At 42.3% G+C, this 19,361-nt stretch overlaps 1 protein-coding gene across 3 annotated transcripts in view; it reads left to right on the top strand.

Moving 5' to 3' along the window:
• The window catches only part of cadm2b (cell adhesion molecule 2b), a 361,274-nt gene that overhangs the window by 296,579 nt on the left and 45,334 nt on the right, over nucleotides 1–19,361 (top strand). For all 3 annotated transcript variants that reach the window (XM_034293120.1, XM_034293119.1, XM_034293116.1), the window contains one exon: nucleotides 627–764. In XM_034293120.1, coding sequence (XP_034149011.1) covers nucleotides 627–764 — 138 coding nt within the window. The remainder of the gene's footprint in view (nucleotides 1–626; nucleotides 765–19,361) is intronic.

Here is a 19,361-nt window from a genome sequence, read left to right as displayed (position 1 = left end):
GCCATTCTTCTTTGGATATGGCGACAATGTTTTCAGTATACTGCTGCAGATTGCCTGGATGCTCTGACTCCTTGGTTTGGCTAAATGCAACACTATCCTCATGGAACTTCTTTGGGCTCCTGGCTTGGTCCCTTGTCTAGTGGAATTAAATCCCAATAGTTATCATTGTGCATCATGAGAGCAGTAAACAAAGGTACTTTAAGATACTACAATGTCAACTATACAGCTATTTTCCCCTCACCCATCAAGGTAAACCTGACTTAATTCTACAAATACTAGCGATGAGAAAAGTTAGCTTCAACCAAAATACTTCTGATAGGCTCTGATGCTTGCCGAAACCAATTTCTAGTTGAAACGTCTTACATTTTTGTGTGCCAGAAATAATGCAATACATGTTATCAACGTTTAGTGATCGACGTCATTGATCAACATCAACGATTTGTCAGTTTTGTCTTATTTACAGTATGATACCTGGTTTTTATTGTTGGCACCACACTGTTGTTGCCAGTGTCATCAAGCTGGCAATGTTGTATTTTTTGATAATTGTTGTTATTGTGTTGTCATGTGGTTGTCTTGATTTCTGTCGATGTGTGTTGTTTTCAACTGTTTTTGTTTTTGTCCTGCAGGAGTTCCAGAGAGGCCAGAGATAACAGGGTTCACCAAGCCAGCCATGGAGGGAGATGAGATCACCTTAACTTGCACCTCTTCTGGCAGCAAACCTGCAGCACACATTCACTGGTTCAGGAATGACAAGGAAGTACAAGGTAGGACAGAACTTAACAACTAAGAACTGTATAGAGTACAATTATGAAGTACATTTTTAAAGTCTACTGGAGAGGTCCAGGGGGGCAAACACATTAGGGTTACCTGTCTGGGTCAGGTACAGATTATGGGCAGAATTTAAAAACAAAGGTACAGAGTAAAATGCTTGGATTACCTTTTTTCTGTTGGTTGGTCAATCAATAGGATCCCTCTTTTCCAGGTGTTTTGTTGGGTGCTATCCAAGGTTGTTGTGAGGGACTCAGTGGAATTAAGTGCCTCCATTGCTATTCTCACAGTAACAATACACCTAGAAAAGACGAACATACTGTATATGTGAGAATTATATTTATAGACTATAGTTACCAAAATAAATATCACCAAGCCCAGAGCTCTGGGACGGGAAAACAAGCTGTGAAACTTTATGAAAGGCAGATTTGCCCTGAGGATTGGTAACAAAACATCTCCTGACTGACTCTTAACACGGAGTCCCACAGTGATGTGTCCTCAGTCCTCTGCTTTACATCCTGACCTTCTACACAGGGGGCCCCCAGACAAGTGTCCTTGGCCCTCTGTTTTACTAGCTGACTCTTAACATAAACAGAGAAATAGTGAAGAGTCAGCAGTTTTAATTACTCTGCATTCACAAGGGGGATGAAAGGTCATACACTATCAACATACCCAATGTTGTCATGAGGGCACTCCAGCAGCCACATCCATGTTTCTTCCACATGTACTAGTAATGACCCCCTGTGTCCTCCACATATAATAATATTAATAATAATAACTTTATATCTACAGCACTTTTCTAGTACAATTACACAGTGTTTTGCATACAATTGAAATAGAAATACATGAAAATAATAATAAAAAAATATGTAAAATCATATATTATTTTTAAAAAAAGTTAGTAAAATAAATAAACCAAATATAAAATCATAATGATAAAATATTTGTAAAAGCCATGCTATAAAAATTTTTTTTAGGTAAGATTTAATGATGTAGCATTACGTCATTAAATAATGTTGTAGCACTGATGTAGCATCTTTGACATTCTGTGGTTGTCTGTTCCAGAGTCTAGGGGCCTGTATAACAAAGGCCTGGTTTCCTTTAGTTTTCAGTCTACACTCCGGGACAGCCAGAAGTCCTTTTTCAGTTGATCTGAGAGGCCTAACAGTGCAGTATGGCTTTAGAATGTCACTAATGTAATCTGGAGCCATACCATGTAGTTCCTTAAAGGTGATAGGTACCATTTTTAAATCTACTCTGAAATTCACCGGTAAACCATGTAGAGTTGCCAACACTGGGGTTATATGAGACCTTGATTTAGTCCTTATAAGAAGTCTGGCAGCTGAATACTGTACAACTTGGAGTTTACTTATGGGCCTATTGTGGAGGCAAGTAAACAAAGCACTACAGTAGTCTAGGCGAGATGATCAGGTCCTGGCTGGGGTGCCTCCATGCATGTCTGTGTGTCTGTAGGCCACAGTCAGGGCCTGACTGCAGAGGTGCCTCTGGACATCTCCATGTCCTCTACTGTTATATTATCCCCAATCAGAGGCAGATGCTCCCTACTGTCTTTCATTGGGGATCCTGTTTAAGTTGCCCTGTTGTTCCCTTGGTTGTCGGTCATTGTTTGAGTTAGGGTGGTGGTTTGCTCATCTTCAGTTTACAGTCTGTACCTCTCCTTGTGTTTTTTTCTGGTTTTACAATAACAGGGATGTTCATTAGCTCTGCGCCCCGTGTCATGCCTTCACTCAGCCATGACCGAGATGAAATGAAAGCATTTTATAATTCCCTCAGTGTCTTCAAAATAAATAGCCGAAACTTGGTTGGTAAAAGCAAAGAAAACTCCCAGACTTCTGGCCACAGGCGCAATACTCTTTGCTAGCGGTCCTAGAGCCAACCGAACATCATCCGAAATAGATGGGGGGCCAATAATTAAAACTTCGGGTTTATCAGTGTTTAACTGAGGAAAATGTTGTAACATCTTCAAGGCAATTATGCAGAACACACAGCTTGCTGAAATCATTTGGCTTAACCGACAATACAACTGCATATCATCTGCATAACAATGAAAAGAAATGTCATGCTGACGAATTATCCAACCTAATGGAAGCGTAGACAGAGAAAACAGAATTGGCCCCAGGATGGAACCCTGCGGAACACCACATATTACCGGTACAGAGGAAGACATGTAATTGTTAATGGACACTACAAATTATCTATTTGACAGATTCGACTTGAACCAATTTACATCAATCCCAGAGATCCCAACCCAATTTCTAAGTCTGTCAATTAAAATGTTGTGGTCTATGGTGTCGAAAGCTGCATTAACAAACAACAAAAACATTCTCCACAGCCAGCAGCCATCAACAAGTCATTTGTAACCTTAACAAGAGCAGTTTCAGTTCTGTGTTTCTGACAAAAGCCTGACTGTAATTTGTCAAAAAAAAGATTGTGTTCCACCACCTGTAAAAGTTGATTTGTTACAACTTTCTCCAAAGGTTTGGATAAAAAGGGCAGCTTGGAAATTGTCCTGTAGTTACTAAAAACAGAGGTGTCAAGATCTATTTTTTTATGAAGAGGCTGAACACATGCTGACTTAAAATAGTCAGAAACACAACCTTTGCTGAGAGAACTGTTTATAATAAAGAGTAGTTGAGGGCCTACTGTTCCGAGAATTTTTGTAACCAGTCTGGGAGGTATAATGTCTAGAGGGCAAAAGGAGGGTTTTAAATGAGATGTGATATCTGAAAGGTCTTCAAAAACAATTGGAGTAAAAGAGTTAAATAAGTTTAGACAAGGGTAAGGAACTTCAGTACGTGGCAGAGTATGGTTTATCATAGATCTAATATTAGCAGTTTTCTGATTATAAAAGTTTCAGAACTTTCCCCAGTCTGCAGCGGTTGAGGCCATGTCCTGACTGGTGCTGGATTAACAACACGGTAAATAGTTCTAAATAAGAACTTTGGGTTGTGACAGTTTGATGCAATTAGATCAGAAAAATACCTAGCATTCACATCCTAAATTACCTTATTATAAGATAATAGCAGCAACTTCATTTCATATAGATGTAATGGACATGTAGTTTAGTAATTTTCCTTGTTTTTTTTCTTTTGTTTCGTACTTTCTCATCTAACCAAGGGTAAAGTTTTATTCCAGGCCTTGACCTAGATTTAAAAGTGGCAATTTCATCAAAAGTGCTTTGACATAGTTTGTTGAATCAATTTCGTGATACATCAGTACTACATGTGGCAAAATAGCTGAACATTTTGAAGCCATTTGTGAATTAATGATGCGAGAGTGAATATTATGATTTTCCCTTTTGGGGAAAACATTAAGCAGGATAATAAAAATAATACTAAGATACAATACTAAGATAATCAGACACTAAAATATCTTTCTTTACAGGATTATTCAGAGTAAGACCAAGAGTAACAGTCATGATTGTGGGTCTGACCAGAGACATGCTGCGTCATGTTAAATGATTCAGTTAGATTTATAAAGTCGGTGGCTGCTATATTTGAGGGAATATCGAAATGGAAATTGAAATCCCCTGCAACAATGATATGGTCATGTTTCACCACCAGGGAGGACAGAAATTCAGAACATTCTGGCATGAAGTTGGAATTAGGATTTGGGGGCCGATAAACCACAGCACATAAAACTGTCTCAAAGCAGTGAATAGAAAACATAAGCGCCTCAAGAGTAGAATTCTGAAACAGTGATGGGGCTGCATTTGAACTGGGTTTTGTGAACTACAGCAATTCCCCCTCCACGGTCATTAACCCTAGGCTTGCTTATAGATTTATAAGCAACAGGACAGAGATAATTTAATAAACATTGGTCACCATTTGTCATCCAAGTCTCCATTGCTAGAAAAAAGTCCAGGTTAAACTCCTTGATGAAATCATATAAAATGAAACTCTTATTATAGAGTGATCAAACAATGAGCAGTGCCATTTTTACCTGAACATCTCGCATAGAATTATTCTGAGCAGTACACTATGTTTACAAGATTATTTAAATTTACACCAACACATGTAGGTAGTTTTTTGGAGTCTGGCAATAGAGATAATAGTTTGATTCCTAGACTTAAAGTCGAGTCAAAAGCAAAGAGTTAAGTGGTCGGACAATCTTTTATATGTGGGTCAAATTAAAATAGTCATTTATATAATAAGTTCTGAATATTGCTCGATAGCACTTTGGCTCCTCTGTTGTTAGGATCTAAACCATCATGTTAAAAATTAGAAGGGTTCATCCAAAAAGTATAACAAATGTCAATAAAACATACCTTCCCATCCTCAAAATGCTTCTTCAGCCAGATATTGAGCCCTAGAAGCCTACTAAAGTTACCGTAGACTGGCTGCGTGCAGAGAAGAGGCCCGGAAACAACAAGTCTCTTTTTGAGCTTTGTAGAGTACAGATAAGATATTTGAAGTCCTCTTTTAAAATATCTGACTGGTGGGTTGCAGTGTCAAAAAAAAAAATCCAGAAAATGACATTATATGATTTTTTGGTAATTAATTTGCATTCTATTGCATGACATAAGTATTTGATACATCAGAAAAGCAGAACTCAATATTTTGTACAGAAATCTTTTTTTGCAATTACAGAGATCATACGTTTCCTGTAGTTCTTGACCAGGTTTGCACACACTGCAGCAAGGATTTTGACCCACTCCCCCATACAGACCTTCTCCAGATCCTTCAGGTTTCGGGGTTGTCGCTGGGCAATACAGATTCTCAGCTCCCTCCAAAGATTTTCTATTGGGTTCAGGTCTGGAGACTGGCTAGGCCACTCCAGGACCTTGAGATGCTTCTTACGGAGCCACTCATTAGTTGCCCTGGCTGTGTTTCAGGTCATTGTCATGCTGGAAGACCCAGCCATGACCCATCTTCAATGCTCTTACTGAGGGAAGGAGGTTGTTGGCCAAGATCTCACGATACATGGCCCCTTCCATCCTCCCCTCAATACGGTGCAGTCATCCTGTCCTCATTTGCAGAAAAGCATCCCCAAAGAATGATGTTTCCACCTCCAAGCTTCACGGTTGGGATGGTGTCCTTGGCGTTGTACTCATCCTTCTTCTTCCTCCAAACACGGCGAGTGGAGTTTAGACCAAAAAGCTCTATTTTTGTCTCTTTAGACCACATGACCTTCTCCCATTCCTCCTCTGGATCATCCAGATGGTCATTGGCAAACTTCAGACGGGCCTGGACATGCGCTGGCTTGAGCAGGGGGACCTTGCGTGCGCTGCTGGATTTTAATCCATGACGGCGTAGTGTGTTACTAATGGTTTTCTTTGAGACTGTGGTCCCAGCTCTCTTCAGGTCATTGACCAGGTCCTGCCGTGTAGTTCTGGGCTGATTCCTCACCTTCCTCATGATCATTGATGCCCCACGAGGTGAGATCTTGCATGGAGCCCCAGACCAAGGTAGATTGACCATCATCTTGAACTATTTCCATTTTCTAATAATTGTGCCAACAGTTGTTGCCTTCTCACCAAGCTGCTTGCCTATTGTCCTGTAGCCCATCCCAGCCTTGTGCAGGTCTACAATTTTATCCCTGATGTCCTCACACAGCTCTCTGGTCTTGGCCATTGTGGAGAGGTTGGAGTCTGTTTGATTGAGTGTGTGGACAGGTGTCTTTTATACAGGTAACGAGTTCAAATAGGTGCAGTTAATACAGGTAATGAGTGGAGAACAGGAGGGCTTCTTAAAAAAAACCGAACAGGTCTGTGAGAGACAGAATTCTTACTGGTTGGTAGGTGATCAAATACTTATGTCATGCACTAAAATTCAAATTAATTATTTGAAAATCATACAATGTGATTTTCTGGATTTTTGTTTAAGATTCCATCACTCACAGTTGAAGTGTACCTATGATAAAAATTACAGACCTCTACATGCTTTGTAAGTAGGAAAACCTGCAAAATCGGCAGTGTATCAAATACTTGTTCTCCCCACTGTATACCACTACTGACCCCCTGTGTCCTTCACATATACCACTACTGACCCCCTGTGTCCTCCACATATACCACTACTGACCCCCTGTGTCCTCCACATATACCACTACTGACCCCCTGTGTCCTCCACATATACCACTACTGACCCCCTGTGTCCTCCACATATACCACTACTGACCCCCTGTGTCCTCCACATATACCACTACTGACCCCCTGTGTCCTCACATATACCACTACTGACCCCCTGTGTCCTCCACATATACCACTACTGACCCCCTGTGTCCTCCACATATACCACTACTGACCCCCTGTGTCCTCCACATATACCACTACTGACCCCCTGTGTCCTGCACATATACAATATTTGATACTGTATATTTGATACACTGCCAACTGGAATGAGTCACAGTTGCAATAGGCAAAACAGTACTGACTACTCTGGCTATGTTATCGACAGACTTCACTATGCTAGCAGGTTGGCTAACAGCCTGTCCTGCACTCTCTCATGGTGAGGCTATAGGAGTAAAACTCCTGTCAATGTTCCTAGATATAAGAAGAGCACCACTCCAGCTAGGATGGAGTCCGTCGCTCTTCAGCAGATCAGGCTTGGCCCTATTTCTGGGAGAATCCCAAAAAGAAAGCCAGTTATCTACAAACTCTACCTCCTGTGGTGGCAGAATTCCGTTTTCAGCCAGCGATTGAGTCGTGCAAGTCTGCTGTAGAGCTCGTCACCACCCCTAGCTGGGAGGGGGCCAGAGACAATTACTCAATGCCGACTCATCTTTTTGCGGCTACGTCGGTGGCTCTGCCCCCCAGTAAACAGTGTACGATTGCCGGCTGATTCTTTAGTCTAATACCGCGGGTAATGGAATCGCTGATGAATAAAGTTTTCAGTTTTTCTGGACCACCGGTACAAAATGCCTGCCGATATAGCTACAACAATTACAGTGATGAGGCATTCCGTTAATTTTGTGAGTGAGTAATTCCGTTAATTTTGTACAGAAAGAGTCCCTGTGTAGAAAAGTTGGGTAAAACGTAAACAGATGCATTGGTAAACTCTTAAAGTAGAATTTAACCAGTTAGTTTATATAGAGTTAATTCGAAGAGGTTTGGCAGGTGGCCAGGTAGGTAACAGCAAGCAGCGTACAGCATGTCAGCAATCCCAAAATGCAAAGCCAAGGTAGATCCCTTAACCTTAACCCTGTAACCTTAACCCTTTAATCCCTTAACCCTGTAACCTTAACCCTTTAATCCCTTACCCTATAACCTTAACCCTCTAATCCCTTAACCCTCTAATCCCTTAACCCTGTAACCCTACTCTTCTAATCTCTTAACCCTGTAACCCTAACCCTCTAATCCCCTAACCCTTGAATCCCTTAATCATGTGACACTAACCCTGAGGTGTGTTTGCAAATCACCATAGGGGAGGCAGGTCACAACATACAGAAACGGTCCTGCAGTTGCTCTGTTCAGGGGCCACTGAGACCGATGTGGTCAGTGGCACGTGGAGCTGTTGGTGTTACTGATAGCAGCTTTGGGAATGTGCCTAAGGACATTTAGGAGCATCTCTGTAGTGTGACTATGGAGCCGTGGCATCTCCTTGGCATTTAACAGCAAACAGTAGGTGTGGATGTGTTCTGGCTGTTTTGGGGGAATTGCATAGTGCCTTTGTGAGGTTTTCTATCCCCGGAGAGGTTGTAGTTTACGTCTGGAGGGCGGGCCTTGTCCTTTCACTCAGTCTTTATGTAGCTGGGATTGAAGTTAAAAATTTTTAGGGAATTCAGGTGTTTACCTTAAGTGTGGAACCTTTTTATCTCCCTCAGTGAGCTGGAGTTATAGACACATCCCTGTGTGTCAACATCAGCTCCAAGAAGTCTGGATGTGAAATGTGGTCTTTTGTTAAAGATTTGTCCCAGGGAGTTGAAGCAGCCGTTCCTGGTGGTTGTGGCTGTGTCTGCCTCGTGTGCGGGTGATTGATAGAGGAGGCTGTGGCATGAGCCTCGGTGGTTGTGATGGCACACACGTACACAACACACGTACACAACACACGTAGCTCAATGGGAAAGGCCAGCAGTTAGCTGGCACATAGTATCTCAACCTGGCTGTCTCAAAAGGCAATGAACACCATCTATCTTTCTTACACCTCCTACTCTTTCCCCTTTTCCTGCCATCCTTCTCTCACCATTTCTGTCTCCTTTTTTATCTCTCCCTTTCTCTCTTGATGTCGCTCCCTTTTTCTCTCCCTTGCTCTCCCTTTTTCTTTTTCTGTTAGTCTCCTTTTCTTTCTCTTTATCACTCCCTCTTTCACTCCTTCTATCTCTTCCACCCTCCTTTTCTCTGTTGATCTTGTTCACACCCTTTCTTTATTCTGCCTTTAGATCTTGAACTTAAAAGGTTTTGAGTTCAGCACACATAGTAGCAGGGCTCAACAGTAGATCTGTATAAAAGGCTGTACTGAACATAACAACCGGCGGAAAAGTACCAGAGAAACATTGCTTATGTTCAACACTGTTTCTGTGTATGATCAAATAAACGTGTTTGCCTATTTTATTAAGTGGTGTTATAGTTTATTCTATACAGGCATTGGTTCAGTGTGTGAATGAACATAGCTGCTCTGTTATGTCATGTTGAAAGACAGCTAAGAGTGCACGGGGGAAGTAAGCTTTCTTTGTCCTTCACACACAGTTGACACTTCTGGCTTTCCTTTCCGACTCACTGTAGCCACTCCCTGTTGTAGCCACTCCCTGTTGTAGCCACTCCCTCGCTGTAGCCACTCCCTGTTGGACACTTCTGGCTTTCCATTAAGACTCGCTGTAGCCACTCCCTTGTTGTAGCCACTCCCTCGTTGTAGCCACTCCCTGTTGCTGCTCCAGACCAGACTACTGCACAGAGGGTGAGGTAGACAGCATGCAGGCCCAGATTCACCCTATTGCCTCAGCCTGTAAATCTGGACTTAATATTGTCCTGCCAGACCTCAGCCCTCACTGCGGCTATCGGGAGAAAACAGGAAGGAAAAAGCAATTTAGAGAGCCAGAAGAATCATACGGCTAAAATGAAATTACGAGTGTAAAATAGCAAGTGCTTTTTTTTTCTCCAAATGATGTTGCAGCGCAGTTATAATGAGGATGAGGTGGTGGATGGAAGATTAGGACTGCGTCCCAAACAGAACCCTATTCACTCATTTGATTTCATTATATAGAGAATATGGCCTTCCTCCCTGCCCTCTACCTGTACCCTAAATACAGTTTAACCTCCGGTGTATCATGTAGTATTTTCCTATAATACACCGGTAATGCTCCCTAACAGGGTGTTAAAGCCACCGTTAAACAAGCTCTGTAAGGTAAGTGGGGAACTAAAGTGTGATGCATAAAATAATCTTTCTGATGACTCCTTCAGTCTTCAGCTGACTGTCATTTGCCAAGTATTTCCACCTGAAACTACTTCCCTTCAAATGTGTATTTTCTTTACATTGTTTTTTTATTCAGTGGTTGGATCATCTCCAAGCAGTCATACTGTCATAGATAACTCCCTAGTAGTGTTGGAACTTAGGAAGAAACCTAGAGAGGCGCCAGAATCTGAGTGGTGACCAGTCCACTTCTGGCTGTGTTGGGTGAAGATTATAAGAATACCTTTTTGGGCTGCAATGTTCAGATTACCAGTGGGTCAATAAATGCAGATGGGCTGTGACCAGGTCCTCCTTAGATTCAACAAGACACCAGAAAACTTAGAGAGAGCATTCATTGGATACAAAAGGATACAGTATATAATTCAGACTGACCCAAGTCCCCCTGTCACATGTCATTCAGACTGACCCAAGTCTCCAGTCACATGTCATTCAGACTGACCCAAGTCCCCTGTCACGTATCATTCAGACTGACCCAAGTCCCCCGTCACATGTCATTCAGACTGACCCAAGTCCCCTAACACATATCATTCAGACTGACCCAAGTCCCCTTTAACATATCATTCAGACTGACCCAAGTCCCCTAACACATATCATTCAGACTGACCCAAGTCCCCTTTAACATATCATTCAGACTGACCCAAGTCCCCTGTCACGTATCATTCAGACTGACCCAAGTCCCCTTTAACATATCATTCAGACTGACCCAAGTCCCCCGTCACATGTCATTCAGACTGACCCAAGTCCCCTGTCACATATAATTCAGACTGACCCAAGTCCCCTTTAACATATCATTCAGACTGACCCAAGTCCCCTGTCACATATAATTCAGACTGACCCAAGTCCCCTTTAACATATCATTCAGACTGACCCAAGTCCCCTAACACATATCATTCAGACTGACCCAAGTCCCCCGTCACATGTCATTCAGACTGACCCAAGTCCCCTGTCACATATAATTCAGACTGACCCAAGTCCCCTTTAACATATCATTCAGACTGACCCAAGTCCCCCGTCACATGTCATTCAGACTGACCCAAGTCCCCTTTAACATGTCATTCAGACTGACCCAAGTCCCCTGTCACATATAATTCAGACTGACCCAAGTCCCCTGTCACATATCATTCAGACTGACCCAAGTCCCCCGTCACATGTCATTCAGACTGACCCAAGTCCCCTGTCACATATAATTCAGACTGACCCAAGTCCCCTTTAACATGTCATTCAGACTGACCCAAGTCCCCTGTCACATATAATTCAGACTGACCCAAGTCCCCTTTAACATATCATTCAGACTGACCCAAGTCCCCTTTAACATATCATTCAGACTGACCCAAGTCCCCCGTCACATGTCATTCAGACTGACCCAAGTCCCCTGTCACATATAATTCAGACTGACCCAAGTCCCCTTTAACATATCATTCAGACTGACCCAAGTCCCCTGTCACATATAATTCAGACTGACCCAAGTCCCCTTTAACATATCATTCAGACTGACCCAAGTCCCCTGTCACATATCATTCAGACTGACCCAAGTCCCCCGTCACATGTCATTCAGACTGACCCAAGTCCCCTGTCACATATAATTCAGACTGACCCAAGTCCCCTTTAACATATCATTCAGACTGACCCAAGTCCCCCGTCACATGTCATTCAGACTGACCCAAGTCCCCTTTAACATGTCATTCAGACTGACCCAAGTCCCCTGTCACATATAATTCAGACTGACCCAAGTCCCCTGTCACATATCATTCAGACTGACCCAAGTCCCCCGTCACATGTCATTCAGACTGACCCAAGTCCCCTGTCACATATAATTCAGACTGACCCAAGTCCCCTTTAACATGTCATTCAGACTGACCCAAGTCCCCTGTCACATATAATTCAGACTGACCCAAGTCCCCTTTAACATATCATTCAGACTGACCCAAGTCCCCTGTCACATATCATTCAGACTGACCCAAGTCCCCCGTCACATATCATTCAGACTGACCCAAGTCCCCCGTCACATGTCATTCAGACTGACCCAAGTCCCCTGTCACATATCATTCAGACTGACCCAAGTCCCCCGTCACATGTCATTCAGACTGACCCAAGTCCCCTGTCACATATAATTCAGACTGACCCAAGTCCCCTTTAACATATCATTCAGACTGACCCAAGTCCCCCGTCACATGTCATTCAGACTGACCCAAGTCCCCTGTCACATATAATTCAGACTGACCCAAGTCCCCTTTAACATATCATTCAGACTGACCCAAGTCCCCCGTCACATGTCATTCAGACTGACCCAAGTCCCCTGTCACATATCATTCAGACTGACCCAAGTCCCCCGTCACATGTCATTCAGACTGACCCAAGTCCCCTGTCACATATAATTCAGACTGACCCAAGTCCCCTTTAACATATCATTCAGACTGACCCAAGTCCCCTAACACATATCATTCAGACTGACCCAAGTCCCCTGTCACATGTCATTCAGACTGACCCAAGTCCCCTGTCACATATAATTCAGACTGACCCAAGTTCCCTTTAACATATCATTCAGACTGACCCAAGTCCCCTAACACATGTCATTCAGACTGACCCAAGTCCCCTGTCACATATAATTCAGACTGACCCAAGTCCCCTTTAACATATCATTCAGACTGACCCAAGTCCCCCGTCACATGTCATTCAGACTGACCCAAGTCCCCTGTCACATATAATTCAGACTGACCCAAGTCCCCTTTAACATATCATTCAGACTGACCCAAGTCCCCCGTCACATGTCATTCAGACTGACCCAAGTCCCCTGTCACATATCATTCAGACTGACCCAAGTCCCCCGTCACATGTCATTCAGACTGACCCAAGTCCCCTGTCACATATAATTCAGACTGACCCAAGTCCCCTTTAACATATCATTCAGACTGACCCAAGTCCCCTAACACATATCATTCAGACTGACCCAAGTCCCCTGTCACATGTCATTCAGACTGACCCAAGTCCCCTGTCACATATAATTCAGACTGACCCAAGTTCCCTTTAACATATCATTCAGACTGACCCAAGTCCCCTAACACATGTCATTCAGACTGACCCAAGTCCCCTGTCACATACCCCTGACCCTTCTGCCCTCTGGCACAAAACTATTGTAGTGTGAAAAACCTGGGACTGGGGGAACCAGAGAGACTGTGGCCCAATCTGAAGATAACCCTGGGCAGGGCCAAGCAGGCAGGAAATGACCCTATGTACTTTGCGTCAGTCTAATGTAGGTTCTGTCAGGTCAGCCAGGGTAGATTTGATGATTTGGGTTAATTAGGCATCCAGGACTTTGTTAACAACTGCTGAAAGGACAAACTATGACCAGTATTTTTAGAATAATTTACAGAAACATCCAACGAGAAACACTCATCAACAACGGGTGAAATCATGTACATTACTGTCAGTCTTTCAATGAGTTAACCAGCTGAGATAAAATGTATTTTAAAAGCATTAATGACCTCATTATCAGTGGTAAGGACTGATTCTACATTCATCTGTTGGAGAAGCAAAGAGGAACAACCATTCTTCAACAATTTGACAGTTTTCCAGAATTTGGCTGGATTCCCAGCTCACTTAGATGAAGTATTGACATAATATACAGATTCAGGAATCTGAATCACTCTGTCTAGCCTTGGTCAAAGAATAGTCTATGTTACTTAAAAACTCAGATAATAAGGAGCGTGCTCATCTTTTATACTTTTAAAACTATTTACAAAATGGCTTAGTGCTAATTCAGGATTTGGGAGGAGATGTCACTAACATAAAGGTTGTAGGAGATGTCACTAATATAAAGGTTGCAGGAGATGCCAGTTACATAAAGGTTGCAGGAGATGTCACTTACATAAAGGATGCAGGATATGTCACTGACATAAAGGTTGCAGGAAATGTCACTAACATAAAGGTTGCAGAATATGTCACTGACATAAAGGTTGTAGGAGATGCCACTTACATAAAGATTGCAGGAGATGTCACTTACATAAAGGATGCAGGATATGTCACTGACATCAAGGTTGCAGGAGATGCCACTTACATAAAGGTTGCAGGAAATGTCACTGACATAAAGGTTGCAGGAGATGTCACTTACATAAAGGTTGCAGGATATGTCACTGACATAAAGGTTGCAGGAGATGCCAGTTACATAAAGGTTGCAGGAGATGTCACTTACATCAAGGTTGCAGGAGATGCCACTTACATAAAGGTTGCAGGATATGTCACTGACATAAAGGTTGCAGGAGATGTCACTTACATAAAGGTTGCAGGATATGTCACTGACATAAAGGTTGCAGGATATGTCACTGACATAAAGGTTGCAGGATATGTCACTGACATAAAGGTTGCAGGAGATGTCACTTACATAAAGGTTGCGGGAGATGCCACCTACATAAAGGTTGCAGGAGATTTCATTAACATAAATGTTGCATGTCAATTCCTCTTATAAAACAGGATTTCGGTATCCTCCCATCCCTGATTTATACAATAAGAAAGTGATCACTAGGTATGCAGCGGTACATGGTATGTTATGGAACTGTTTGTTACACCTTGGGGCCCCAGGTCGTTAAGGGGCTCCTGAGTGCTGATAAACTTTACTACACAAAATGTGTCAATTACAATGACTGCAATCCCCTCCCCCTTAAACAACCAATGGACGATCTGCAATTACATCTCAGTAGGAAACCTCCCTAAAGGCGCCCCACAGGGTATCTGAAGGTTTCAGGAAATTACATTTAATATGTTTTAAGACTTTTTTAATGCCACTACAAATTAAATTTAAGACCAATTTCACAACAAAACTCCACGCAACAACTTCATAAGGATACCAATTCATACCCATTGCAAGCTTACTGCTAACAATAATGTTACTGGCTGTACTTCGCGGACCTGTCGTCTGTGATACAACCAAACAATACTGAATAGAAATGACTGTATTGCCTCACATCTTAAAATGGGACTCCTTAATGTTAGATCCCTTGCTTCAAAGGCAATTGCAGTAAATTAATGAATCACTGATCATAAACTGGATGTTATTGGCCTGTGTGAAACATGGCTAAAGCCTGATGAATTGACTGCTCTAAATGAGGCTTCTCCTCCTGGCCACACTAGTGATCATATCCCCCGCATGTCCTGAAGGGTGGTGGGGGGCTGTTGCTTATATCTATGACAGTAAATATGAATTGACTCTTAAACACATCACTGGTTTCCATTCCTTTGAAGTTTTACTCATGAAAGCAAACCAGGCTGATAAATCTTTTTTGTAGCTACTGTTTACAGGCCCCCTGGGGCATACACAATGTTCCTCAGTGAGTTTCCAGAATTCTTGTCTAACCTTGTAGTCATGGCAGATACTATTCTAATATCAATTTCATTATTCATATGGAAAAGTCCAATGACTCTCTTCAAAAATCCTTTGAAGCCAAATTGACTCAATGGGTTTTGTCCAACATGTCTCAAGTTCAACACACTGCCACAGTCATACTTTAGACTTAGTCTAGTCACACAAAATAGATATTGTAGACTGTCTTATCACATTCACCATTAAAACAAGAAACCCACTTTCACCCCAAACAATTACTTTTCAAAGCCGTAACATAAATATTCGGAACACAAATAGATTTCTTGATATTCATCCAGGCTTTCTCATCGATGACAGAGTAAGTCTGCAAACGATCTAATCGATGATCTCAACACTACAAAATACATTAGATATGGTTGCTCCACTAAAAACAAAAGAAATACGCAACAAGACAATTGCTCACACACACTGCTGTCTTGCCGGGTGGGCTCTCGTTGCCACTGGGATGCCCTCCCTCCAATTTCTATCGGGGGAAGAGTCACTGGCTTGTTGTTGTCTCTCTGTTGCGCAATTGTGCAATTGGGCTGTACTCTGCTGAGAATACTTGGCCCTCATTCAGGGTGGTTGCGGTTGGTGGGTGTCCCTTTGGTTGATGCTTGCAATGTGGGTGGATTGATTTCCTGTCTGTTGGGCCCTGTCCAGGGGCCAATCTACGTTCCTACTCTCACCTATGGTCATGAGCTTTGGGTCATGACCGAAAGGACAAGATCCCGGATACAGCCGTCTGAAATGAGCTTTCTCTGCAGGGTGGCTGGGCAATCCCTTAGAGATAGGGTCAGAAGCTCGGTCACCCGGGAGGAGCTCAGAGTAGAGCCACTGCTCCTCCACATCGAGAGGGGTCAGCTGAGGTGGCTTGGGCATCTGTTTCGGATGCCTCTGGAACGCCTTCCTGGGAAGGTGTTCCGGTCCCGTCCCATCGGGAGGAGATCCCGGGGAAGACCTAGGACACGCTGGAGGGACTATGTCTCCTGGCTGGCCTGGGAATGCCTCGGTGTCCCCCCAGAAGAGCTGGAGGAAGTGTCTGGGGAGAGGGAAGTCTGGGCAGTCTGCTTGGACTGCTGCCCCCGCGACCCGGCCCCGGATAAGCGGAAGATGGATGGATGGATGCTACCTCTGGGCCATGTCAATTTTCACTGTTATGCTGATGATACACAGTTGTATATTTCAATGAAACATGGAGAAGACCCCAAATTAGCTACTTCGGATAAGTGAAGGGTGGAGAACATCTTGCTTTTAAACTCAGAAAAAACTGAAATGCTAGTTTTAGGACCCATGTAACAAAAGTTTTGTTGGCAGATTTCACAGTGAACCTCGGCGGTTGTATGGTCGTATCCCAAAAAACAGTGAGAAACCTCTGTGTTACCCTTGACCCTGATCTCTCCTTGTTAAATATATCTCAAGAGCTGCTTTTTTCCATCTTAGAAACATTGCATTTTGTTACTTCTAGATCAGATTACTGCAATGGTCTTCTCTGCGGTTACCCTGATAAATCAATAAATAAACCTAAATTAGTGCTGCACACAGCTGCTAGAATCTTAACTAAAACATAAAGAAAATTACTCCAGTATTAGCCTCTTTATACTGGCTGCCTGTTAAAGCTAGGGCTGATTTTAAGATTTTATTGCTAACCTATAAAGCAATAAATGGACTTGCTCCTATTTACCTTGCTAAAATGATCCAGCCATACATACCTACATTCAATATAAGAAGTCTACACACCCCTGTTAAAATGCCAGGTCCTTGTGATGTAAAAGAATGAGACAAAGAAATCATGTCAGAACTTTTTCCACTTTTAATATGACCTATAACTTGAACATGTGAATTGAAAAACAAACTGAAATCTTTGAGGGGGAAAAAGAAAAACCCCCACAATAACCTGGTTGCATAAGTGTTTGTAAGTACTTGTAAATCTAAGGAATTTCCTAGCCACTGTGCTTCCACACTACTGTTGTTTGCTCCTTGGGGTTTCAGGGTGGGTGTTTTGTAAAAGCACCTAGTGACAACTGCTGTTGTAAAAAGGGCTTTATAAATGAATTGGATTGAATTTGATACTGAGAAAGGCAGGGCATTTGTTTAATACTTTTTGCAGTGTTTTTGTGTTACTCACACTTCATATGGGATTCCAAATGAATTCCCATTAATTTCCATAAATGTGCCAAGTTTGAAAGACAGTGGGCTTTGTTTTCTTTCCATTCAATAGATTTCAATCACAATGCGAAATTGCTGTTGTTCAACTTCTGATTGAATTTGCATTTTCCAATGGTACCTCTGGGAGATTTAACAGCCAGTGTCCACTATGTATCAAACTAAATTACCCAGCTTGGTACTAGCTAGCTATCCACCTCATGAACAACCGCATAGGGAAAAAAGCAGCTAACCATTATGAGTGTCTTGCATATAGGTGCATCTGAAAAATGTGAATATCGTGGAAAATGTATTTTGTTTTTTCGTAATTCAAATCAAATCAAGTGACAGCTTCATATATTCTAGATTCACTACACATAAAGTGAAACATTTCAATCCTTTTTTGTTTCAATCTTGATGATTACGGCTTACAGCTCATGGAAATCAAACATTCAGTAACTCAAGATTTTAGAATTAAAAATGTATAATACAGGAATGTTGACCTGAGAAGAGCTTTCATCAACTAATTTACTCCCTGAGCCTTCAGTACACACAACCACAATTATGGAGAAGACTACTGACTTTGTAGTGTAATGAGAAATGTATGTTGAGGAAGAGTAGAAGGGTATTCGATGAAGAGGTGCGTCTGGCCCTACCAAGTCTCCAACAGACTGTTGGTGATGTTAATCGGGGGTCCTGCATAACATTTCGGTCAGATTATTTAAACATTTTATTTATCACAATGTTTAGGTTTCCTTGCATTCATTTCCCTAGCCGTCTCCTGGTAACCTTCTAGTGGTAACCCTTACAACCACTCTCCCATTTTACCATGTCCCGACAACTTGACAGTTTTCCAGTAGATACTCATCGACACCCTCCACAGGGAGGGTTAGCCTCAGAAGGTCATTGCTGAAAGGGCTGGCTGTTCACAGAGTTCTGAATCTAAGCATATCCATAGAAAGTTGACTGTAAAGGAAAAATGTGGTAAGCAACACAGGGAAGGGGGGAGGTGTCAGCACAGTGGTAGCTGAAATCGTCAGGTATTGTCTTGATCTGCAACACAACCAAGAGGACTTTGGACAGGGACAGCAACGGGTCTTTCAAGCCTGGTACTCCTCAGGTGTGGGCCAAGACCTCATGTCCTCATAGGTTAAAACGGCAGGAGACAGGGAACATTTTGAAATGCATTCCTTAGATCTACAGGGATTTATATTGGAGAAGGAGAACTGACCCTACTCCCCCAGTACAATAATATAGTAGTGTAAGACCTTAGGGCTGACACTACTATATTTTTCTCTTTTGTGAGAAAATACCCTACATCGATGTCTAAACAGCAGCACAAGAACTTGCATTATCCGTCTTCAGCAGACTGTTACATTCACACAGAGGTTATTTCTCTGATAGCACCAGAACTTGCATTATGATTGGTAAAAGATAGCAAAATATACATTTAATAACAAAATATATAAAGAAGAGAAATATAAAATACAGCATAATAAGAAAACAGAATAAGAAAATAGAAATAGAATAAAAATAAAATGTGATAAAAACATAGGAAGCTATAAAAGCAGTAAGACTAAACAGTGCGGTTAAGTTTAAGTGAGTTTAAGAGCTCAGTCATAGGCACGTGAAAAGAGAAGTGTTTTTAACCTGGATAAAAAAATTATTGGGGCACGTCTAAGATCTTCTGGTAGTTTATTCCAGTTTTGTACAGCATAAGTGCTAAACGC

The sequence above is a fragment of the Esox lucius genome, chromosome 1 (genome assembly GCF_011004845.1).
Source record: "Esox lucius isolate fEsoLuc1 chromosome 1, fEsoLuc1.pri, whole genome shotgun sequence".
NCBI classification, from domain to species: Eukaryota; Metazoa; Chordata; class Actinopteri; order Esociformes; family Esocidae; genus Esox; species Esox lucius.
Note: the sequence above shows the minus strand (reverse complement) of the source record. Positions and strands in the feature narration are given on the sequence as shown.